General features: G+C 42.2%; 2 protein-coding genes across 2 annotated transcripts in view; one reads left to right on the top strand and one right to left on the bottom strand.

The window, feature by feature from the left end:
* The window catches only part of rab5ab (RAB5A, member RAS oncogene family, b), a 17857-nt gene extending 12499 nt beyond the window's left edge, over positions 1-5358 (bottom strand). The window contains exon 1 of the mRNA XM_053327428.1: positions 5182-5358. The gene's annotated coding sequence lies outside the window, so the exon portion shown is untranslated. The remainder of the gene's footprint in view (positions 1-5181) is intronic.
* Positions 5359-6482: 1124 nt separating this feature from the next.
* On the top strand, positions 6483-23095 carry efhb (EF-hand domain family, member B). The gene is made up of 13 exons (XM_053326816.1): positions 6483-6545; positions 6685-6744; positions 7850-7993; positions 9548-9725; positions 11997-12107; positions 12788-12917; positions 14186-14293; positions 14371-14438; positions 15361-15515; positions 16248-16455; positions 19438-19701; positions 21893-22074; positions 22949-23095. Exons 1-13 carry the CDS (start codon positions 6483-6485, stop codon positions 23093-23095), a joined length of 1818 nt encoding a protein of 605 aa, XP_053182791.1.
* The last annotated feature ends 1893 nt before the right edge of the window (positions 23096-24988 follow it).

Below are 24988 nucleotides of genomic sequence, written 5' to 3'. Positions count from 1 at the left end.
AAGACAGATGGAAGGAAAGATGAGAAGAGAAGACAGGAAGGAAGGAAGGAAGGAAGGAAAGAGAAGACAGATGGAAGGAAAGAAGAGAAGAGAAGATAGATGGAAGGGGTGGAAGTAAGGAAAAGACCAGAAGGAAGGGAGGAAGGAAGGAAGGAAGGGAAGAGAAGAAAGGAAGGAAGGGAAGAGAAGACAGATGGAAGGGATGGAAGTAAGGAAAAGAAGACCAGAAGGAAGAAAGGTAGGAAGGAAGGGAATATAGATGGAAGGGAAGGAAGTAAGGAAAAGAAGACCAGAAGGAAGGGAGGAAGAAAGGTAGGAAGGACAGATGGAAGGAAGGAAAAGAGCACTGGATGGCAAGTGGTAACTACTATGTTATATGTGAGAGATGATGCACAGGGCTCTGAGAGAGTTGAACGGGCAGGTGCATGACAGAGCAAATGCCAGCGTGGGGTACACTTTTTACTAGCAGTGTGTCCAAAAACATCGATCCATCAATTAATATCGATTTTCTATTTAAAAATTCGATATCGATTCAAAATTGTGTGAATGGATTTTTCCAGAGAGAATAGATGGAAGCATGAAATTTAAAATAATAATTATAATTTGAGAGTTTACAACTTTGTCTTGTGTTTGAACTGACATGCTTATCCATAATCTCTATGGTTACATGATGACATCATCACTATGGTTACATGATGACATCATCACTATGGTTACATGATGACATCATAATTCAAAATGACATGATTTAAAATGCTGCTGGTCTTAAGGGTAAATACACATAGGAAGGGAAGGAAAGGAGGGAGGAAGGAAGGAGGGAAGGAAAGAAGGAAGGAAAGGAGGGAGGAAGGAAAGGAGGGAGGGAAGGAAACATAATTCAAAATGACATGATTTAAAATGCCACTGGTCTTAAGGGTAAATCCACATAGGAAGGAAAGGAGGGAGGAAGGAAGGAGGGAAGGAAAGGAGGGAGGAAGGAAGTCTTAACTGGTCTAAAGGGTAAATACACATAGATGCTATCATGCTAGATCCCAGTGTTGGATCAGACTCATCATTTCACTTTACTCTTGAACAGTTTGGTGTCCACACATGATTGTGTGTTAAAAATATTGTCTGACTTACAAAACAGAAACTCTGGGAACATGAAAGTGAATCGAATCGAATCGAAAATAGGATCGAATCGGGAAATCATTGACAATACCCCACCCTACTTATCACAGAGCATTAAAGTCCTCTTGAGGGTCGCATCTCATTAATTACCTACACCAATATTCCTAAATCATGATATGAGTAACAATCACATTTTGGGGTCGATGCCGATACCGATATAAAAGGAGTAAAAAATATATTTGTTGGCCGACAATCTTATAAAATACGTACATGAAACACACATGTATAAAACACTTGTGACAAAAATATGACTAAAAACTTTATTGTAAAAAATGATTTAGTTACTATAGGGAATTTAACAATTAGAAATTCCTATAAACCCTTATCCTAACCCTTATGTACGTGTATATTAAACTTGAATTAAGAAAAAGGATCAACTATACATAAAATGCTGCCAATATAACTTAAAATAAAAATATTGGTGTATATCGGTCTATGGACAACATGCTGATATCAATATATGATCTGATACTAGGCGTGGGCCGGTATGAGATTCTGGTGGTATGATAACCATAAGCAAACATATCACGGTTTCACGGTATGGAGGTATTATGATTCCAGATCTAAAATGTTCCTAAAAGCAAGAAAAATAAAGACAGACATGTTAATTTAACCTGAATCTGTAATGACAGTGTGAGGGGTCGTGATACTCTACGCTGCAGCTGCTCCACCTGAGGGACTTCTGACCAGCACTTCCTGTCTTTGACCAGCACTTCCTGTCTTTGACTAGCACTTCCTGTCTTTGACTAGCACTTCCTGTCTTTGACTAGCACTTCCTGTCTTTGACCAGCACTTCCTGTCTTTAACCAGCACTTCCTGTCTTTGACCTGCACTTCCTGTCTTTGACCTGCACTTCCTGTCTTTGACCAGACTAAAAACAGCTCATACCTCAGGAACGGTATGAGGAAGGAAAGGAAGGAGGGAAGGAAAGACAAAAAGGAAGGAAGGACGGAAGGGAGGAAGGAAGGAAAGAAAGAAAGGAGGGAAAAGGGATTAGGAAGGAAAGGAAGGAGGGAAGGAAAGACAAAAGGAAGGAAGGAAGAAAGGAAGGAAGGAGGGAAAATTGATTAGGAAGGAAAGGAAGGAGAGAAAGAAAGACAGAAGGAAGGAAAGGAAGGAAGGAGGGAAAAGGGATTAGGAAGGAAAGGAAGGAGGGAAGGACAGACAAAAGGAAGGAAGGAAGGAAGGAAGGAAGGATTTATATGACTAGATCAGACTAAAAACGTCTCATACCTCAGGAACGGTATGAAAGAACATTTGGCGGTTTCGGTTATCGTGGCTTTTTCAAATCGCGGTGAACCTTGAACACGGTTATCATCCCATGCCTACTCTGTGATAGACAGAAACCGGCCGATCGATATATCGGTCAGGTTCCAGTATAAATAAAATGTTACCAAACCAAAAAACCAATCAAGTCAATATCATAATAGTTATTTATTCTTAAAGTTAATCAAGTATTGAGTATCGCTTACTGAAGACTGCTGTTGAGATATCTGTTCTCTTTGAGTTTAGTCCCATGTTAGAAATGTTCATGATCAGATTTCTGTGATTGAGGAATGAGGGAAATGATGATGAATTTAAATGTTATAGTTTCATGTTCATATTAAACTTGTGTTTCCATGTGTGAATGGACTTGCTCCTCACCCTTTGTGCAAATACATAAAGAGACTCCAGCGCTGCAGCAGATCCAGCAGAGCAGCTTTATGTGGAAACTTTAAAGTCTCATTCTGTAAAAAACATCCTTTGCTCAGACAACTTTCTCTGTGAAGGGAGCAAAAATCTGAAACTCTCTCCCTGAACACTTTGAACAATTAGCTAAACACTTCAGCACTTTCAAGAGACTCGCCAAATCCTGGTGAAACATGTCCTCATGTCTAGTTTTATATGTATCTTATAGCTCAGTGTGCCATGTTTGGACCTCGCTTGCCTTATTTTTTCTTCTGTGCTGTATTATATTTATTGTGCTAATGTACTTGGTTTACTTCCTTTTTTTACTTTTTGTTTTTTATTTTATTTTACAAAAGCCTTCCTGGGGAAATAATGCAAATTAGCATTATCTATAAACACTGTGACACTTGCATCAGACAGTTGCTCTAGCCTGTTTATGGGTTAGAGCAGAGGGGTCACACTCATTTTCATTCAAGGGCCACATACAGACCAATTTGATCTCACGTGGGCCGGATTATTAAAAAGATGGAAGGAAGGAAGGAAGGAAGGAAGGAAGGGAGGAAAATAAGGAGGAGAAGGAAGAAAAGACAGGAATGAAAGACAGAAGGAATAATGGGAGGAAGAAGAAGGAAGGAAGAAAGGAAAATAAGACAGGAAGGAAAGAAGGAAGGACGAAAAAGAAGATAAGAAGGAAGGACAGATGGAAGGAAAGAAGGAAGGAAGAAAAGGAAGACAGAAAGGAAGGACGGAAGGAAGGAAGGAATAAAAAGAAGACAAGAAGGAAGGACAGATGGAAGGAAAGAAGAAAAAGAAGACAGAAAGGAAGGAAGGGAAGATGGAAGGAAGGGAGGAATAAGGAAAGTGGGCCGGAGTGGACCCCTCAGCGGGCCGGATCTGGCCCACGGGCCGCATGTTTGACACCCCTGGGTTAGGGTTATATTATATTATATATTATATTATATATATTGCATGTGTCCTTATTAAATAAACCATAATTAATAAATACATTTATAGCTTTACATATAATAATATATTTAAAGAAGCAGTCAGAATCTGGAGGTCAAATATCACAGATGACATATCACTGTGACAATGGTGGGAAATAACAATATACTGCAGTTGATTAGAAACTGAGTCAACAAAACAGTTTCATATTACTCACCACACTTTCTTTCCTCTTCAAACAATAGTTGGTCGCTTGCCACAGTGACTAACAGAGCAACGCGTAACAGGTATGGCATAAAAAAAACAAAAAAAAGAAACTAAACATACCGGGGTTTAGGTTTAGCAGATAGAGGGAAGTAAATTCTCTTTCACCCTTTGACAGTGAGTGATGCAAAAGTTAGCACTCAGTCTAAATCTGTTTAACTTCAAGCAATGATTAAAAAAAAAATCAAATAAAAGTGTAATAACAAACCTCTGGCAGCTGCTGTGTGCCTGTGGCTTTAAAGTAATGTGAAGCAGACTGTTACAAAAGGGATTAGTATGACTGACACAGGTCTGGACTCATGTATGTATGTATATATATATGTGTGAGATAATATGCTTTATGATTATATATATTTATATATGATGTGGCTGTGTAACATTTAAAAAAGGGTTGAATAACAACAACAACAAACCACATTAACTAAGCAATAACAATTCAGATATGCCTCAATGCTACCATCCGAGTACACACAAAGTACCAGTCCTAAAAATAATTACTGTTAACGTCGTCGCAATCTCATTACGACACTCAGTTCACCACAAATAACCTGTTCTTCTGTTGTTGTTGTTGTTGTTGACTGGTGGTAAGAATTAGTAACCAATGCTAAGGGTTAGCAACACGGCTAGCTAAGGTAAAGTTTAGAGTGTTTATCCTGTAAAAAACAAGCCATTTTTTGCCATTAACATGTAATAAAACATGACTTAACACGTGTAAGGGTTAAATAAATATGGGTTACACCTATCATATCTGCTGTGTGTATATGTAAGGGCTAACATTTGGATAGGCTAGCACACACAGATGATGCAGGTTTGGGTGTGTACACAGCTAGTGACAGCTAAGCTAACCCCCTGTTAGCTTGTCTGATGCTAATTTAGCGAGTTGGGGTTAGGCTAAAAACAGCGTCTTTTTTTAACAACATTTATATTAAACCAGTGTCTACTTCTATGTGTTAATAATCCAAACATAGCAGCTGATGCGTATTGGCTTAGTCGCAACACCCCCACCCCTCACCACCACCCCCACCACCACTACCCCCCCTACTCACGTTATAAGTTACAATGCTAACTAGCTTGGCCCTTAGCTTAGTGTGGCCCTCTCCGGTTAGCGAATAGCAGCTAGCGTCACTCACTTACCTCCTCTTCCTCCTCTCTCTTTAAAGATGAAGCCCAGTTAACGTGAGAAGGTGGCGGTGATCTGTTAGCAGTCTTTCAGTGTCCTTGTTCACTGTGCTGTGTCGAGACTACCCGGTCAGCTGCTGTGACGTTTGATTTCATAAGGCTCCTCCGCGACGTCTCTCCTCTCTCTCTCACTTGTTTAACTTCCCTTTTCGCATCGCTCGCGAGGAGGATGATGACAGATCGGATGACTGGGGCTGACAATCCGCCTACGTCACAGCCGCCAACCAATCAGCTGGCAGAGTCTGGTCCCAATTTACTGTATAAGAGTCTCTCCAGGAAAAAAAAAAACTGTTAATAATAAAAATAATTATAATTATATAATAATAATACTATTACTACTGCGTGTAATATATCCATTATTTATTTATTAATTTATTTCTTTATTTATTTCCTCCAATATGATGAAAAAAAATCATATAAGTCAAAATAATAACTTATTATAATGACGTAATAACTCAACATAATAATAATAATAATAATAATAATAGATTTTATTTATAACGCGCTTTTACAGGTGCTCAAAGACGCTTACAAGTAAAAACATAAAATGAAAAGAACAAACAATAAGCCTATAGAAGGTTAAAACGACATAAAATAGAAAGAGGATAAAAAAAACAGTTTACAGGTTAAAAGCCAGTTTATAAAGGTGTGTTTTTAAGAGTGATTTGAAGGTATGGGGGTCTGTACAGTCTCTGTTGGGTTTGGGGAGTGAGTTCCAGAGGGTGGGGGGGGGGTGGGGGCAGTGGAGAAGGCTCTGTCCCCCCAAGTTCGGTGCTTGGTCCGAGGGGGTAGGGCAAGGAGATTGACTAATGACTTAATATCTCAAAAAAATTACTTTATAACTCAAAATAATGACTAGCCTATTTGTTATTAATATGATTTTGAATTTAATTTCTATTCTATTTCTCATGTGTTGTTTGTGAACCCCCTATATTCATTCACAGGCTACAGCTACTGAATAATGTAAAAACTAAGACCTGTTTTAAGTTAATAAAAACACTTAAATAGGCTAAAAAGAATATCCAAAATGTTTTTTTTACATGAGTAACTTGATCAATTTCCATCTCTATCTCCTAACTTTACATTAACAATGGGAAATGTTTTCAATTTAAACTAATGACCTGTGTTGCTAGGCAACGGAAACCCAAACAGGTGTACCACTCACTCAGCGTGCGGGCAGCCGACCAAATAAAAGGGGGCTGCAGAAAGTTGTCCAAAGTTTGTCCAGAGAACATTTAAGAGAGGAAACAAGAAGTATGACTGACGGAAACACATCTCACCAAGTGAAATACTTCGACTGTTGTCCAGACATACCGAGGGTAAGTCAACTGTGCCGGCGTTGGCGTCTTACTACTGAGGGAAGCTTTTTTTTTTTTTTGTGCTAACTTTGTGTCTTTGATAGCTTTGATACTGTACATCGTATATTTATGGTTTATTTTATTTTTTCTTTAACACCAGGCTGGGAAACTGAAACCTTTAGGAGACAGTACAAAGGCCTGCTTACGAGAAGTGGAAGGTGTAAGTCAATATTGTGTGTGTGTGTGTGTGTGTGTGCGTGTGTGTTTATGTGTTTGTGTGTGTACGTGTGTCTATATATACAATATCAATTTAGTCTCTGGGTGCATTTGCAACAACTATAAATGTGTGAATATCATGTGAAGCAGCAGACCGCTCTATAAATGTAGAGGCTGCATGTCCTCTGCCTCTGTGTGACGTCATTAAAGGACATTTAAGTCTCTCTTAACCCTTTATTGGGCAAATTTGGTAACTTCTGTAAATAACCCAAAATATCCTTCCTTCCTTCCTTCCTTCCTTCCTTCCTTCCTTCCTTCCTTCCTTCCTTCCTTCCTTTCCTTCCTCCCTGCCTTCTTTCTTCCCTTCCTCTTTTCTTTCCTGTCTTATTTTCCTTCCTTCCTTCTATCTGTCCTTCCTTCCTTCCTTCCTTCCTTCCTTCCTCCCTTCCTTCTTTCCTTCCTCCGTCTTTCCTTCTTTACTTTCCTTCCTTCCATCTGTTCTTCCTCCCTCTGTCCTTCCTTCCTTCCTTTCCTTCCTTCCATCTGTTCTTCCTCCCTCCCTCCTTCTTTCCTCCCTTCCTTCTTTCCTTCCCCCATCCCCCTTTCTTCTTCCTTCCTTCCTTCCTTCCTTCCATCTGTTCTTCCTCCCTCCATCCTTCCTTCCTTCCTTTCCTTCCTTCCAGTCTTCTTTTTCTTCCTTCCTTCCTTCCTTCCATCTGTTCTTCCTTCCTTCCTTCTTTCATGCCTTTTTCTTCCTTCCTTCCTTCCTTCCTTCCTTCCTGTCTTGTTTTTCTTCCTTCCTTCCTTCTTTCCTGTCTTATTTTCCTTCCTTCCTTCTATCTGTCCTTCCTTCCTTCCTTCTTTCATGTCTTTTTCTTCCTTCCTTCCTTCCTTCCTTCCTTCCTTCTTTCCTGTCTTATTTTCCTACCTTCCTTCCTTCCTTCCTTCCTTCCTTCCATCTTTTTAATGATCCGGCCCACGTGAGTATGTGGCCCTTGAATGAAAATGAGTTTTACACCCCTGATTTAGACACTTCACTTTTGTATTAAACCAGACTTGGATGAACTGTGTGGATTTATCCTTTAACACTTTAACTTGTCATATTTCAGCCCCACACCCCCCCAGTGGTTCGCAAGTTCCGTAACAACGTGCAACCAGAGCCGGGCGCCATCCGAGTGCACCGAGGGAAGGCTAATGATCCAGATGTTGCTAGCACGCTTGTTCATGGCGTCAGCACCAGATCTTCCCTCACTGTTAGTATCATCCATGAGCGCACACACACACACACACACACACACACACACACACACACACACACACACACACACACACACACACCTCCATGTGGGTTAAAAAGGGCAATAAGGACGTTTGGTTGGATTATATATTTTAGGTCAACTGATGATTTATTACACTGTGATGAGATTAACCCTTTATAGGACACTCATTGAAAGGAAGGGAGGAAGGAAGGAAGGATGGAGGAAGGAAAGGAAGGAAGGATGGAGGAAAGACGGAAGGAGGGAAGGTAGGGGGGGAGGAAAGAAAGAGAGAAGGAGGGAGGGAGGAAGGGAAGAAAGAAGAAAGGGGGATGGAGGAAGGAAAGAAGGAAGGGAGGAGAGAAGGAGGGAGGGAGGAAGAACAGATGGAAGGAAGGAAAGAAAGGAAGGACGGAGGAAGGAAAGAAGGAAGGGAGGAGAGAAGGAGGGAGGGAGGAAGGACAGATGGAAGTAAGGAAAGGAAGGAAGGACGGAGGAAGGAAAGAAGGAAGGGAGGAGAGAAGGAGGGAGGGAGGAAGAACAGATGGAAGGAAGGAAAGGAAGGAAGGACGGAGGAAGGAAAGAAGGAAGGGAAGAGAGAAGGAGGGAGGGACGAAGGACAGATGGAAGGAAGGAAAGGAAGGAAGGACGGAGGAAATAAGGAATGAGGGAGGGAGAAAGGAAAAGAGGAAGGGAAGAAAGAAGGCAGGGAGGAAGGGAAGGAAGGAAGGATATTTTGGGATATTTACAGAAGTTACCAAATATAATTATTTGCCCAATAAAGGGTTAAGACTGTCAAAATAAAGGTTTTACTCAAATTGTGAGAAAATGACCTTACTTTTTACTTTTTTTGGCATTTTAAGATGCTCCTCAATGATTACTTCATTCTCTTTTTTGGTGTAAAGGCTCATGGATTACTTCAAGAAACGGAGATTAGCAACAACAACATTGCAGTATATTAATTTTGTTTAACTGTGTAGCAACAGTTATATTATCCCTTAAACAGGCAACGTGCACCAGGAGATACTTCTTCCCTCCCTTACTTCCTTCCTTCCTTCCTTCCTTCCTTCCTTCCTTCCCCCCTCCTTTCCTTCCTTCCTCCCTCCTTTCCTTCCTTCCTTCCTCCCTCCTTTCCTTCCTTCTTCCATCCTTTCCTTCCTTCCTCCCTCCTTCCTTTCCTTACTTCTTCCTCCCTTCCTTCCCTTCCTTTTCCCTCCTTTCCTTCCTTCCTTCCTTCCTTCCTTCTTTCCTTCTTTTCTTCCTTCCTCCCTCCTTCCTTTCCTTCCTTCTTCCTCCCTTCCTTCCCTTCCTTCCCTTCCTTCCTTCCTTCCTTCTTTCCTTCCTTCCTTCCTTCCTTCCTTCCTTCCTTCCTTCCTTCCTTCCTTCCTTCCTTCCTTCCTTCCTTACTTTAGGTGCAAATGACATAACTAGTAAGGATTTTTTACATCTAATTTTCCACTCCTGCCTGTTTAAGGGTTAAATATATGGTATTTAAATAGTACGTGACCAGATTGTGGATATTAACTCTTCAGTTTTGTGTTACTCCGACAGGACAGAGGCTTCCCGAGTGCTCTGCGAAACACTTTGTTCCAGCAGAAGTTGCAAGAGCTCAGTGAAGCAGCGTACGCCTCCAGGCAGAAAGCACCTCTGGGCAGGTCACATGATCAGCAGGCGGGACTGCCCTCCTGGTATAATGACGACACAACGTTTGGTGTTAAAACATTAAAAGGTACAGTACAGAACGTGCAATCTCAGACAAGGTTAGAAAGGAGAAAACAGGTTGTTAACCCTCCTGCTGTCCTCAGGTCAAGGAAGGACAGGAGGAAGGAAAGAAGGAAGGAAGGAAGGAAGGAATGAGGAAGGAAAGGAGTAAGGAGGAAGGAAAGGAGGAAAGAAGGAATGAGGAAAGAAGGAAGGAGGGAGGGAGGAGAGGAAGGAATGAGGAAGGAAAGGAGTAAGGATGGAGGGAGGAAAAGAAGAAGGAAGGAAGGAAGGAAGGAAATGAGTAAGGATGGAGGGAGGAGAGGAAGGAATGTGGAAGGAAAGGAGTAAGGATGGAGGGAGGAAAAGAAGAAGGAAGGAAGGAAGGAAATGAGTAAGGAGGGAGGGAGGAGTGGAAGGAATGAGGAAGGAAAGGAGTAAGGATGGAGGGAGGAAAAGAAGAACGAAGGATGGAAGGAAGGAAGGAAATGAGTAAGGAAGGAAGGGAGGGAGGAAAGAAAGGAGTAAGGAGGAAGGGAGGGAGGGAGTAAAAGAGGAAGGAAGAAAGAAAGAAAGAAGGGAGAAAAGAAGAAACAGTCAAACGAGATGGGGTCAATTTGACCCGGGAGGACGACAGGAGGGTTAAGACACTAATGTTGTAACATGAACATGAAAATATGTTTCTTACCAAATAAAAAAAATAAATACTTAAATACCGCTTAGTGTTTAAATTAAATAAAGTAAAGGTAGGAATCCCTTACTGAAGAGATGAGCAGCCTCTCTCATATCTTATAGTAAACTAAAACTAAGACTAGTGGTAAAGGGAGGAAGGAAGGAAGGAAGGAAGGAAGGGAAGGAAGGAGGGAGGAAGGAAGGAAGGAAGGAAGGAAGGAAGGTAGGGGGAGGAAAGAAAGAAAGAAAGAAGGAAGGAAGGAAGAAGAAAGGGGGATGGAGGAAGGAAAGAAGGAAGGGAGGAGAGAAGGAGGGAGGGAGGAAGAACAGATGGAAGTAAGGAAAGGAAGGAAGGAAGGACGGAGGAAGGAAAGAAGGAAGGGAGGAGAGAATGAGAGAGGGAGGAAGGACAGATGGAAGGAAAGGAAGGAAGGAAGGAAGGATATTTAGGGATATTTACAGAAGTTACCAAATATAATTATTTCCCCAATAAAGGGTTAATGAAGTTAACTGAAATAAAAATAAAAATGAAAAATGCAAAACTAACTAAAAATGAACTGAATTGCAGATAATATCATTTTCTCCCTTTTCATTGTCCTATTCAGTTTGACTTCTTCTAATACCTGGAAAACTAAAAACCAAGACTAAAACTAATAAAAACTAAACTTAAACTACTTTTAATTGCTTGTTAAACTAACTAAAACTAATCTGCACTGAAGAACTGAATGAAAATACAAGCTAATGAAAATGTAAAAGTTTAATAACCTCATGTTCCTTTAGGTTCGGTGGGTTAGGGTTAGGGCAGAGGTGTCAAACTCATTTTCATTCAAGGGCCACATACAGACCATTTTGATCTCATGTGGGCCGGATCATTAGAAGGAAGGAAGGGAGGAAGGAAGGAAGGAAGGAAGGAAGGAAGGAAGGAAGGACGGAAGAAATGTAGGAAAGACAGACAGTGAAGGACGGACAGACAGACGGAAGGGAGGGAGGAAGGACAGATGGGAGGAAGAAAGGAAGGAAGGAAGGAAGGTAGGAAGGACAGATGAAAGGAAGGAAGGAAGGGAGGAAGGACAGATGAAAGGAAGGGAGGAAGGACAGATGGAAGGAAGGAAGAAGAAAGGGAGGAGGGAGGGAGGGAGGGAGGAAGAACAGATGGAAGTAAGGAAAGGAAGGAAGGAAGGAAGGAAGGAAGGACGGAAGGACGGAGGAAGGAAGGGAGGAGAGAAGGATGGAGGGAGGAAGGACAGATGGAAGTAAGAAAGGAAGGAAGGACAGGTGAAAGGAAGCAAGGAAGGAAAAAAGGGAGGAAGGACAGATGGAAGGAAGGACAGGAGGAAGCAAGGAAGGAAGAAAGGAAGGAAGGAAGGACAGATGGAAGGAAGGAAGGAAGGAATAAAGGGAGGAAGGACAGATGGAAGGAAGTAAGGAATAAAGGGAGGAAGGACAGATGGAAGGAAGTAAGGAAGGAAGGGAGGAAGGACAGATGGAAGGAAGGAACACAGGAAGGAAAGTGGGCCGGATTGCACCCCTCGGTGGGCCGGTTCTGGCCCGCGGGTCGCATGTTTGACACCCCTGGGTTAGGGTTAGCTAATACAAGCTAATAACCCTGAGTCTCATGTTCCTTTAGGTTTGGGTGCACGTGAGATTGTTAACCCTCCAAAGACAGCAGAGGAGTTGGAGACGGAGGTGCAGGAGGGACACGAGACTTATGTCCACAGCCACAACGCATACTTTGTTGGTAAGAGCTAAAAATGTGTCTGAAATGTGACTTAAAAGCTTCATGAAGTTGCATATTCATAAAATGCATAATGCCTTTACTACTATAACCAGCAGCTGGTCGGTCAGATTGTCTTAAACCTTCCTGTCGTCCTCCCGGGTCAAATTGACCCCGTCTGTTTTGACTGTTCCTTCCTTCCCTCCTTCCTTCCTTCCTTCCTTCCTTCTTTCCTTAATGCCTCTTTTCCTTTCTCCCTCCCTCATTCCTTCTTTCCTTCCTCCCTCTTTCCTTCCTTCTTCCTTCCTGCTTCCCTCCACCCTTCCTTCTTTCCTTAATGCCTCTTTTCCTTTCTCCCTCCCTCATTCCTTCTTTCCTTCCTCCCTCTTTCCTTCCTTCTTCCTTCCTGCTTCCCTCCACCCTTCCTTCTTTCCTTAATGCCTCTTTTCCTTTCTCCCTCCCTCATTCCTTCTTTCCTTCCTCCCTCTTTCCTTCCTTCTTCCTTCCTTCCTTCCTGCTTCCCTCTTTCCTTCCTTCTTCCTTCCTTCCTTCCCTCCCTCCTTCCTTCCTTGACTCGAGGACAACAGGAGGGTTAAATTGTGTGTGTAGCTGCATTTTGTTGATTTTTTTTTAGTTTTTGTTTTCATTATTCCACATTTTTCACATCAGATTTATCCATCTGTCTATTTGTTGCTCTTCTCTAGGTGAGCAAGTTGACAGGAAGTACGACTGGAGCCACCACAGTAAAGACAGCAGGTTCGGGATCCTCACGCCTCATTTCAACGACGGCCGCAACATCGGCAAAACTCTCCGCTGGGTGGGAGAGACACAGAAGTAAGAAAACTACATTATCACATTGTTCTTTTGTTCATTTCCAAAACACTATGTGTCCATTTAGAGCAGAGGAGTCAAACTCATCTTCATTCAAGGGCCACAAACAGACCAATTTGATCTCATGTGGGCCGGATCATTAAAAAGATGGAAGGAAGGAAGGAAAAGAGGGATGAGAAGGAAGAGAATACAGACAGGGAAGGAAATATGGAAAGAAGAAAGGGAGGAAGGACAGATGGAAGGAAAGAAGGGAAGATAGATGGAAGGGAAGGAAGTAAGGAAGAGTAGAGAAGACAGGAAGGAAGGAAGGAAGGGAAGAGAAGACAGGAAGGAAGGAAGGAAGGAAGGAAGGAAGGGAAGAGAAGACAGGTGGAAGGAAAGATGGGAAGATAGATGGAAGGGAAGGAAGTAAGGAAGAGAAGAGAAGACAGATGGAAGGAAGAGAAGAGAAGAGAAGACAGGAAGGAAAGAGAAGACAGGTGGAAGGAAGGAAGGGAAGATAGATGGAAGGGAAGGAAGAGAAGAGAAGACAGGAAGGAAGGAAGGAAGGGAAGAGAAGACAGGAAGGAAGGGAAGAGAAGACAGGAAGGAAGGAAGGAAGGAAGGAAGGGAAGAGAAGACAGGTGGAAGGAAAGAAGGGAAGACAGGAAGGAAGGAAGGAAGGGAAGAGAAGACAGGAAGGAAGGGAAGAGAAGACAGATGGAAGGAAAGAAGGGAAGATAGATGGAAAGGAAGGAAGTAAGGAAGAGAAGAGAAGACAGGAAGGAAGGAAGGAAGTAAGGAAGAGAAGGAAGAGAAGACAGATGGAAGGAAGAGAAGAGAAGACAGGAAGGAAGGAAAGAAGGAAGGGAAGAGAAGACAGATGGAAGGAAGAGAAGAGAAGACAGGAAGGAAGGAAGGAAGGAAGGGAAGAGAAGACAGATGGAAGGAAAGAAGAGAAGATAGATGGAAGGGAAGGAAGTAAGGAAGAGAAGAGAAGACAGGAAGGAAGGAAGGAAGGAAGGAAGGAAGGAAGGGAAGAAGGGAAGAGAAGACAGGAAGGAAGGAAGGAAGGGAAGATAGATGCACGGGAAGGAAGTAAGGAAAAGAAGACCAGAAGGAAGGGAGGAAGAAAGGTAGGAAGGACAGATGGAAGGAAGGAAAAGAGCACTGGATGGCAAGTGGGCCGGATCGCACCCCTCGGCGGGCCGTATCTGGCCCACGGGCCTCATGTTTGACACCCCTGCTTTAGTATATCCAATAACTTTGCTCTCATATTATGCTGCCGGCAGGTTTTACAATCCAAACCCGGTCTGGAAGAGATCTACTGACTTCAGGGAGAAGACGGCTCCACAGACCAGCAGACTGAAGTGTGTGTTCGTCTCTGTCACATCTCTTCTGTCCAATGACCTTTGAACTCTTGACTCTTAGTTTAACTTCATTTTGTCGTTAATCTAATATTTCATTTCATTTTCAGGAAAGGAAACAGCTTGAACGTCTCACCAGATCACACCTTCGGGATTCTCTTAAAGCAAGATGAACTTGGTAGAGTTTATAAGTTTATATATTTTCTTTTTCCTGGGTTAAATACAGAGCCGGACAGTAACGGAGTACATTTACTTGAGTACTTATGTACAATTTTGAGGGATCTGTACTTTACTCGAGTATCATTTTTGGGGAGTACTCATGACTTTACTCGAGTACATTTGAGAGGCAAATATTGTGAAATACTCTTTAACTCCACTACATTTCTATCCATACCATCCACACCAATCAATCATGGTCAGGTTAGATGAGAGACGAAACCATGGAGGAAAGTAAAAGAGAGAGAGAGAGAGAGAGAGAGAGAGAGAGAGAGAGAGAGAGAGAGAGAGAGAGAGAGAGAGAGAGAGAGAGAGATGAAAATGACTTGATTTCAATTCCTTCTCTCTTCTCCAAGATATTAACATGAACATGTGTCATAAGTAATGCAATATTTAGAAAATGTACTCTTGTACTCTTGATACTCAAGTACTTTTAAAAACAAGTATTTCAGTACTTTTACTTAAGTAGACATCTGACCGTAGTACTTTTACTCAAGTAGACATCTGACCGTAGTACTTTTACTTCAGTAGACATCTGACGTAGTACTTTTACTTCAGTAGACATCTGACCGTAGTACTTTTACTCAAGTAGACATCTGACCGTAGTACTTTTACTCAAGTAGACATCTGACCGTAGTACTTTTACTCAAGTAGACATCTGACCGTAGTACTTTTACTTAAGTAGACATCTGACCGTAGTACTTTTACTCAAGTAGACATCTGACCGTAGTACTTTTACTTGTACTTGAGTAACATTTAGCAATCTGTAGGATCTGTACTTTTACTCAAGTAAGGAAGCTGTGTACTCTGTCCGCCTCTGGTTAAATATTTGAGAAACAAGACACACACTACGTTGAGCTTTTTGTTGCCTGCTCTCTCCACAGGTGTCGGAGGTGTGATCCACTCCACGGAGCCAGGCTGGTACTTGAGAGGTCGGGACCGGCAGCGCGGCCTGGTCAGCACGGTGCGACACCACCTCAAGAAGATCAACTTCCACAGCTTCCCTTCCCTGCTGCAGGCGTTCAGGCATTATGATAAGGTAGGAGTGGAGTCACGGCACAGGCTGGGTGATACTTTTACACAGTGCTGGTGATTCAATGACTGTTTAACCCTTGTGTCGTCCTCCCGGGTCAAATTGTTCCTCCCTCCCTGCTTCTCTCTTTCTTTCCTTCCTCTCTTTCCTCCCTTCCTTCCTTCCTTCGTTACTCCCTCCCTCCTTCCTCCCTTCCTTCCTTCATTCCTCCTTCTCTCTTTCTTTCCTCCCCCCTACCTTCCTCCCTTCCTTATTTCCTCTGTCCTTCTTTCCTTTATTCTTCCCTTCCTATTTTCCCTTTTGCTTCCCTTCCTCTGTCCTTCTTTCTTCCCTCCTTCCTTCCTTTCTCCTGTCCTTCCTTCCTCCCTGCTTTCCTCCCTTCCTTCCTTTCCTTCCTTCTTCCTCCCTTCCTTGACTCAAGGACAACACGAGGGTTAACTAAAGCAACCTGAAAAGAAATCCAGGTTGTTCAGTTTAACACGAACAATAATTAATCTATCCACAAGATCAAAGACACCAAGTCATGTTAAAAGGTATGGTGTGAGAAAGGCAACAGGCATTATGATATTGATAAGTGAGTTTAAAAGGTACATAATGCTACTACAGTACAATTCTCCCATTGCAGTCTTATAAACTGTACTTTTCTGAGTCTTTTCGCTAATATAAGTCACTACAAATAACAAATAGTGACAGAATTAGTGTGATTTTCTATGTATATGTGTTTCTGTAAATCACCAGAAAGGCAAAGGAATGATTGACAAGGAGGACCTGAAGGAGGTGTGCCGTGAGTTTAAACTGAACGTGAGCGAGTCCGTCCTGGATGATCTGATAAATTACTGCGACACAGACAAAGACGGATTAATCGACTTCTTGGAGTTTGCAAACTTCCTCAACTGGAAGGGCAAGATGCCCATCGACAGAGAAGAGCAAAGCATCCTCACTAACGGTCAGTTCAATGCATTTACTGAGTTGCTGTTGAGTTATTTTTAATCCCAAATCATGTTTCGCAGGGGCATTTCTAGGCAAGGCAAGGCAGTTTTATTTATATAGCGCATTTCATACACAATGGCAACTCAATGTGCTTTACATAAAACAGAAAAACATGTAATTTGAGAAACTTAACATACAATTAACCCCCACCCCACCCCCCCCCCATAATAAAAACAAAGTACAGAAAAATTGAAAGACATAAATAAAATGATTGCAGCATAAAATAATAAATTAGCTTTAAAATCATTAAAAGGACATAGAGTGCAAATGAAAGATTAAAATGTAAAGTGCTTTAGAAGAGCTCAATCATAAGCTCAGGAGAAGAGAAATGTTTTTAACCTGGATTTAAAAATGTTCACTGTTGGGGCTGATTTCAGTTCTGCTGGTAGTTTGTTCCAGTTGTGTGCAGCATAACAGTTAAAAGATGCTTCACCATGTTTAGTTTGAACTCTGGGCTCAACTATCTGACCTGAGTCAGTAGATCTCAGAGCTCTACTGGGTTTATATTCTACTAACATGTCATTCATGTATTCTGGACCTAAACCATTCAGTGATTTGTAGACCAGTAGCAGAACTTTAAAATCTATTCTATAGCTGACTGGGAGCCAGTGTAAAGACTGTAGAACTGGAGTAATGTGCTCTGATCTCTTTGTTCTGGTTCTAGTTCTGCTTCATATTAATGTGACTGTGTTAAGGCTTATTCTGCATCAGGGTGAAACAGAGGCTGCAGATGAACCATGATGATGCATTTTGAGTCAAACTAAACATTTTTTTTGGGTGTGAGGATTAGTTAAAAGTGCCCTTAAAGCCTGATGCACCTCCCTACATGACTGCAGTGACATCACTACTTGGGTTTAGGTCCACTACCCCTAACCCAACCTACAGTAATCTACCTGTTGGGGGTAGGACTCCCTTCAAGTGTAACCCTTAGTGAGAGAAAAGCAAGCAGCGTCATGTATGCTTGATGACCCCTTGTGGTGTGCTGCTGAAATGACAAGAAGAGAGAAATAGTGAGAGTGACTGTAAGGCAGGGGTGTCAAACATGAGGCCCGTGGGCCAGATCTGGCCCGCCGAGGGGTCCAATCCGGCCCACTTTCCTTATTCCTCCCTTCCTTCCTTTCTGTCTTCTTTTTCTTCTTTCCTTCTTTCCTTCTTTCCTTCCATCTGTCCTTCCTTCCTTCCTTCTCTCATGTCTTCTTTTCCTTCCTTCCTTCCTTGCTTCCTTCCTTCCTTCTCTCATGTCTTCTTTTCCTTCCTTCCATCCTTGCTTCCTTCCTTCCTTCTCTCATGTCTTCTTTTCTTTCCTTCCATCTGTCCTTCCTTCCTTCCTTCTTTCATGTCTTTTTCTTCCTTCCTGCTTTCCTTCTTTCCTTCCATCTGTCCTTCCTTCCTTCTTTCATGTCTTTTTCTTCCTTCCTGCTTTCCTTCTTTCCTTCCATCTGTCCTTCCTTCCTTCCTTCTCTCATGTCTTCTTTTCCTTCCTTCCTTCCTTCCTTCTCTCATGTCTTCTTTTCCTCCCTTCCTTCCTTGCTTCCTTCCTTCCTTCCTTCTCTCATGTCTTCTTTTCCTCCCTTCCTTCCTTGCTTCCTTCCTTCCTTCCTTCTCTCATGTCTTCTTTTCCTTCCTTCCTTCCTTCCTTCCTTCTCTCATGTCTTCTTTTTCTTCCTTCCTTCCTTCCTTCCATCTTTTTAATGATCCGGCCCACGTGAGATTAAATTGGGCAGTATGTGGCCCTTGAATGAAAATGAGTTTGACACCTCTGCTGTAAGGAGATGATTGAGACTTTATGATCTAAAGAGGGAACAAGATGCATTAACCCAAATATATCTGTGGATCTAAAGTGGTCTAATCTTTAGTCGGAGGCAGACACAGAAGGCTTGATCAGTTGTCCAAAGGTATTTTATTATTATAAAATATACCACTATGATTCACATGTAACCAAAAAGTTGTACAAAACAAAAAATAAACAATTACCTTACCTCTTAAGCATAACTGAAATAAAATTAAAGTAACATGTACACAGCTACACTCTACCAGAGCAATCTCACAGCCCCTGCTTATATAGAGCCCTCCATCAGCCTGCCCTCTGAATGAAAGTGGACTATACCACTCCTCAGGTAAGTCCCGAGCCCCTCCTGAAACAGGTAACTAACAACGAGATTAGCATTTAACCAACATTCACATGACATCACTTTTATCCAGCCCGTCTCCATTACACCTGCAACCAAACTTAATCACATCACAAACTGTCTTAATAATTAATACAACAATTCACCGACCACCCCTCCACATGGTTCTTCCCTAGTGACATCACTAATGATGTCACCAGTCTATAAATTCAGGAACCTGTAGGCCGCCTCCTCCCTTTTTTTCCTGAGCACATGGTTAGAAAGATAATACTAAACTTATGTCCTCAAACTAAACCGATAAACTTTAACTAACCTTTAATACAAGTGTGTTTTATTTTAACCAAAAGTCTGCTGAGATGTAACTTATAACCAAATATACTGCAAACACAAACTAACCCGGGATAGGAAGTATCTGTAAAGTATGATTACTGACTAACTTGTGGTCCAAACAACAAACAACGAGTATAATTAAATTAATAAGTTATGGTTCAATGGGGACAAATACTCTCGCCCGCCATCCATTCACTTAATGATGCATTAAAATATGGACCTGACTGAACTGATGTCACTCTTTGTGGACACTGATATATGAGTTTTAGTTGTTAAACACTTGTGTTGCACTACTGGAACATCAGCAAGTTTCTAGAGTTTGATTGATGGGGTTTTGTGTTACTAATTGTATTAAATTTGAATACTAATGGCCTCCTTTTGTATATGATTGTTGTATATGGTTATCGTTTAATGAGGATATTATAACTAAGAACATGAGGCCTGGTTTCTGGAACATTTGCTGTATTTATCTCCTGCAGAGCTCCAGACTGACACGGCACCAGACGACACGGAGACAGAGCCTTCGTCAGAGTCGGAGCAGCCTATTTCCTCTAAGCCTCTAATTGAGCCTGAGGACCTGGAGCCTGTGGAGCCAGGCAGCTCACTGAAGACTCTGAGGATCCTGAGACAACCCAGGCCGGTCCAAGACCACTTCATCACCTCCTCTTCCCTCATCGGGGCCGGCAGTAGTGATCCGTTCCCATCAAGTAAGTCAGAAGCAGAGGATTGCACCAGATACATGGGTTAGGGTTAGGGTTAGGGTTAGGGCATACACTAGGGCTGGGTGTTGTCAATGATTTCCTGAATCGATTCAATTCTGATTCACAGGGTCTCGATTCGATCCGATTCTCAATTCGATATCGATTCAATTTTATGTTCCCAGAGTTTCTGTTTTGTAAGTCAGACAATATTTTTAACATGCAATCATGTGTGGACACCAAATTCTTCAAGAGTAAAGTTAAATGATGAGTCTGATCCAACACTGGGATCTAGCATGATAGCATCTATGTGTATTTACCCTTAAGACCAGTGGCATTTTAAATCATGTCATTTTGATTTATGTTTCCTTCCCTCCTTCCTTCCTCCCTCCCTCCCTCCCTTCCTTCCTTCTTCCTTTCCTCCCTTCCTTCCTTTCCTTCCTTCCTTCCTTCCTCCCTCCCTTCCTTCTTCCTTTCCTCCCTTCCTTCCTTTCCTTCCTTCCTTCTTCCCTCCTTTCCTTCCCTCCTTTCCTTCCCTCCTTCCTCCCTATGTGTATTTACCCTTAAGACCAGTGGCATTTTAAATCATGTCATTTTGAATTATGATGTCATCATGTAACCATAGTGATGATGTCATCATGTAACCATAGAGATTATGGATAAGCATGTCAGTTCAAATACAAGACAAAGTTGTAAACTCTCAAATTATAATTATTTTAAATTTCATGCTTCCATCTATTCTCTCTGAAAAAAATCCATTCACAGAATTTTGAATCGATATCGAATTTTTAAATAGAAAATCGATATTAATTGATGGATCGATGTTTTTGGACACACCGCTAGAACTAACCTCACTATTTCTGTCCTTTATAATAACTGCTACCCTAAACTTAAATACGAAGCACACACCTAATGTACACATTATCACACAGAGCTACGTGTGTGGACTGAAGGAACAGACACAATGACTAGCTTCCATTTCACCATATGACTTTGTGTCTGCATATTTGAAGCAGACAGGCACAGGTGGGATGTACAGGGGAGGGGTAATAGGGAAAGTTGTGTTGACACTTCCTCTTACATCAGAGGTGTCAAACTCATCTTCACTCAAGGGCCACATACAGCCTAATTTGATCTTATGTGGGCCGGAAGGAAGGAAGGAAGGAAGGAAGGAAGGAAGGAAAGACAGATGGAAGGATGGAAGGAATGAAGGAAGGGAGGATCGAAGGAAAGATGGAAGGAAGGAAAGATGGAAGAGGAGAGAAGACTGTAAGGAAATATGAAAGAACGGAAGGGAGGAAGGAAAGATGGAAGGAAGGAAGGGAGCAAGGACAGATGGAAGGAAGGAAGGGAGGAAGGATAGATGGAAGGAAGGAAGGGAGGAAGGACAGATGGAAGGAAGGAAGGAAGAAAGGAAGGAAAGACAGATGGAAGGATGGAAGGAATGAAGGAAGGGAGGATCGAAGGAAAGATGGAAGGAAGGAAAGATGGAAGAGTAGAGAAGACTGTAAGGAAATATGAAAGAATGGAAGGGAGGAAGGAAAGATGGAAGGAAGGAAGGAAGAGAGGAAGGACAGATGGAAGGAAAGAAGGGAGGAAGGACAGATGGAAGGATGTAAGGAAGAGGAGAGAAGACGGTAAGGAAAGATGAAAGGAAGGAAGGAAGGGAGGAAGGAAGGACAGATGGAAGGAAAAGAAGACAGGAAGGAAAGTGGGCCGGATTGGACTACTCGGCGGGCCGGTTCTGGCCCACGGGCCGCATGTTTGACCCCCCTGTCTTACGTGCATATGCCTTGAATTGATTGGAATCACCTTCAAATTATATTATTAAATATGAAAAACATACTTTATTCTAACAGTACTAATATTAATCTCACTGTCTTGTATTATGAGTCAAAATGTGCTTAAATTTCCTCTGCAGCACTTAATGCATCACATTTTTATTTCATTACATGCTGCTGTTAGGGTTAATCTACACATAAGACACATTTAGAAGTGCTAATTTAACTTTTTTTGGGCATTTTTTAGTTATTTGAAAGTAGATGGTATTCATGGTAGAAGCCTTGAGGAAGCGGTGAGAGAGAGGGAAGGAAATGACATGCAGCCAAAGTCTCCCTGCTGGAGTCGAACCAGAGACGCTGCAATTATGCTGCAGCTACCAAAGTGCTTCTAATTTAATTTATTTAATACTGCATTTACGTCCATCGTATAAATCTGCTTATTCATCTGTCCACAGGCGGCCGCACCTTCGGGATCCCGTCTGTGCGCTCCGACCTCCCGGCTCCTCGCATCAAGAGAGTCTGTGACACCAACAACTACGGCGACGCATCCACGGCTGCAGATCTGCTGCATCCTTCAGTTCACGCCCGGCAAGGTGTTCACGAGCAGCACTTCTTCTGTCCTCGGACTAGGAAGGAGGTACGCACAGTGCACAGGATCGGGGAAGGGGTATCCATCCTTCCTTCCTTCTTTCCTTCCTCCCTGCTTTCTTTCTTCTCTTCCTCTTTTCCTTTCTCCCTCCCTCATTCTTTATTTTCTCCATCCTTCCTTCCTTTCCTTCCTTCTATCTGTTCTTCCTCCCTCCATCCTTCTCTCCTCCCTTCCTTCTTTCCTTCCTCCGTCCTTCCTTCCTTCCTTTCCTTCCTTCCATCTGTTCTTCCTCCCTCCCGCCTTCTCTCCTCCCTTCCTTCCTTTCCTTCCTTCCATCTGTTCTTCCTCCCTCCCTCCTTCTCTCCTTCCTTCCTTCTTTCCTTCCTCCATCCCCCTTTCTTCTTCCTTCCTTCCTTCTTTCTTCCCTTCCTCCCTCCCTCCTTCTCTCTTTCTTTCCTCCCCCCTTCCTTCCTTCCTTTCCTTCCTCCGTTCTTCCTTCCCTCCCTTCCTTCCTTCCCTCCCTTCCTTCCTTCCTCCCTTCCTTTCAATGAGTGTCCTATAAAGGGTTAAATTGAATTTGTCCTGCAGAATCAGTACTCTGTTCTTTTTTTTATCTCCTTCTGTCTCACTCTGTTTTTATAATTATCATTTACTTCTTTTTTCATTCATTTACTTTTAAAGGAAAAGTTGATTGAACTTGCTGCTCCACCTCCAGCCTGTTTCATATTATTTCTTATTATTCTTTGTGTTGTAATAAATAGTCTCCTGCTGCTGTTGTGTGGGTTTACTGGAAATAGATTAAAGAAATAAATAAATAGAAGTAAAAGACAAAAAACAGAAGCACAAATCTCAATTATAACACAAATGTTTTAGTGAAATTGGGTTTTTTGTTACTGACACTTCTCATCTTTCCATTTGACAGATTTCAGAGATCTTTGGGAGTGTGGGTGTGAATATCTCAGAGGAGGCGTTTGAGGAGGCCTGGAAGCTGGCGTCCATGCAGCATCCTGACGGGGAGGTTTGTGTCGAGGTTTTCCGAAACGTACTCAAGGAAATAAAAGCCGTGTAGTAGAGAATGAGGTTTTACCGGCACAGTGTTTCCTCATTAGTAAATATGTCTAAGCAAACAATAAAACTATCGTAGCTCAAAGTCATTACAGTTTGGTCCGAGTGCATTTTTGACATCATGAAGGATTCATCAGTGCAGCGGCTTTCCAGTCGCTGGTGAAGCAGAGTGGGAAGAAAAAGAAGACATGAGAGAAGGAAGGTAGGGAGGAAGGAAGAATAAAGGAAGGGAGGGAGGAAGGAAGAATAAAGGAAGGAAGGGAGGGAGGAAGGAGGGAGGAAAGGAAGGAAGGGAGGGAGGAAGGAGGAAGGGACGGAGGGAGGAAAGGAAGGAAGGGAGGGAGGAAGGAGGAAGGGACGGAGGGAGGAAAGAAGGGAGTAAGGAAGGAAGAAAAAGACATGAAAGAAGAGAGGAAGGAAAGAAGGAAAAAAGAAAAAGAAGACAGAAAGAAAGGAAGGAAGGGAGGAATAAGGAAAGTGGGCCGGATGTTTGACACCCCTCGTCTAGACAACATAATTTAAAACACACAAGGGTTTGAATGAGTGTCTCAGGAAGTAGAAATGCAAAGGAAGGAAGGAAGAAAGGATGGAGGGATGGAAGGAAGGGAGGAGAGAAGGAGGGAGGGAGGAAGGACAGATGGAAGGAAGGTAGTAGAAATGCAAAGGAATTGAATTTACAATTACATTTAAAAGTCTGATCTCTTGGTGAGAAGGTGGGAGGAGTTGAAATGACTATTACAGAACCTTTTCATTTGTTCTGTTGTGTTCAGATTTGATTTCCGAGCATATTTATCTTTTTAATTCTATTAATGAGCTTTAAAATGTGAGTCTGACAGAGACGGCACAATTAATTTATGGTTTCTTGGAATAAGGACTGAGGTTGCAATCAGTTTGGGTTCAGATTAATGAAACAGGTTTGCACGCAGCGTTGACTGTGATCCACATGTCAGAACATCACAGAACAGTAAAATAAACTAATAATAAAAACACATTATCTTTTCTGTATATTCACCACTTGGTTTTGTTTTCTTGTTAATTTCCATTAAACTGAGTGATGCACAGGAGAGATGAAAAGAAGGAGGGAAGGAGAGATGAAAAGAAGGAAGGAAGGAGGGATGAAAAGAAGGAAGGAAGGAAGGAGGGATGAAAAGAAGGAAGGAAGGAGGGAAGGAAGGAAGGAAGGAAGGAAGGAGAGATGAAAAGAAGGAAGGAAGGAGGGAGGGAAGGAAGGAAGGAGGGAAGGAAGGAAGGAAGAAAGGAGGGATGAAAAGAAGGAAGGAAGGAGGGACGAAAAGAAGGAAGGAAGGAGGGATGAAAAGAAGGAGGGAAGGAAGGAAGGAAGGAAGGAAGGAAGGAAGGAAGGAGGGAAGGAAGGAAGGAGGGATCAAAAGAAGGAAGGAAGGAGGGAAGGAAGGAAGGAGAGATGAAAAGAAGGAAGGAAGGAGGGAAGGAAGGAAGGAGGGATGAAAAGAAGGAAGGAAGGAGGGAAGGAAGGAAGGAAGGAAGGAGGGATGAAAAGAAGGAAGGAAGGAGGTTGGGTATTTTACAAAGGAGTTGAAATGACTATTACAGAACCTTTTCATTTGTTCTGTTCAGATTTGATTTCCGAGCATATTTATCTGTTTAATTCTATTAATGAGCTTTAAAATGTGAGTCTGACAGAGACGGCACAATTAATTTATGGTTTCTTGGAATAAGGACTGAGGTTGCGATCAGTTTGGGTTCAGATTAATGAAACAGGTTTGCACGCAGCGTTGACTGTGATCCACATGTCAGAACATCACAGAACAGTAAAATAAACTAATAATAAAAACACATTATCTTTTCTGTATATTCACCACTTGGTTTTGTTTTCTTGTTAATTTCCATTAAACTGAGTGATGCACAGGAGAGATGA

The sequence above is a fragment of the Scomber japonicus genome, chromosome 10 (genome assembly GCF_027409825.1).
Source record: "Scomber japonicus isolate fScoJap1 chromosome 10, fScoJap1.pri, whole genome shotgun sequence".
Taxonomy (NCBI): Eukaryota; Metazoa; Chordata; class Actinopteri; order Scombriformes; family Scombridae; genus Scomber; species Scomber japonicus.
This window is presented reverse-complemented; position numbering and strand designations above follow the sequence as displayed.

What these genes read in the sequence shown, in the direction of transcription:
- efhb (XM_053326816.1), top strand. Translation starts at nt 6,483, where the DNA reads ATGACTGACGGAAACACATCTCACCAAGTGAAATACTTCGACTGTTGT. An exon ending in CTTAAAGCAAGATGAACTTG is followed by an intron (nt 14,439 to 15,360) that starts GTAGAGTTTATA and finishes CTCTCTCCACAG; the next exon opens with GTGTCGGAGGTGTGATCCAC. An exon ending in GGATTGCACCAGATACATGG is followed by an intron (nt 19,702 to 21,892) that starts GTTAGGGTTAGG and finishes ATCTGTCCACAG; the next exon opens with GCGGCCGCACCTTCGGGATC.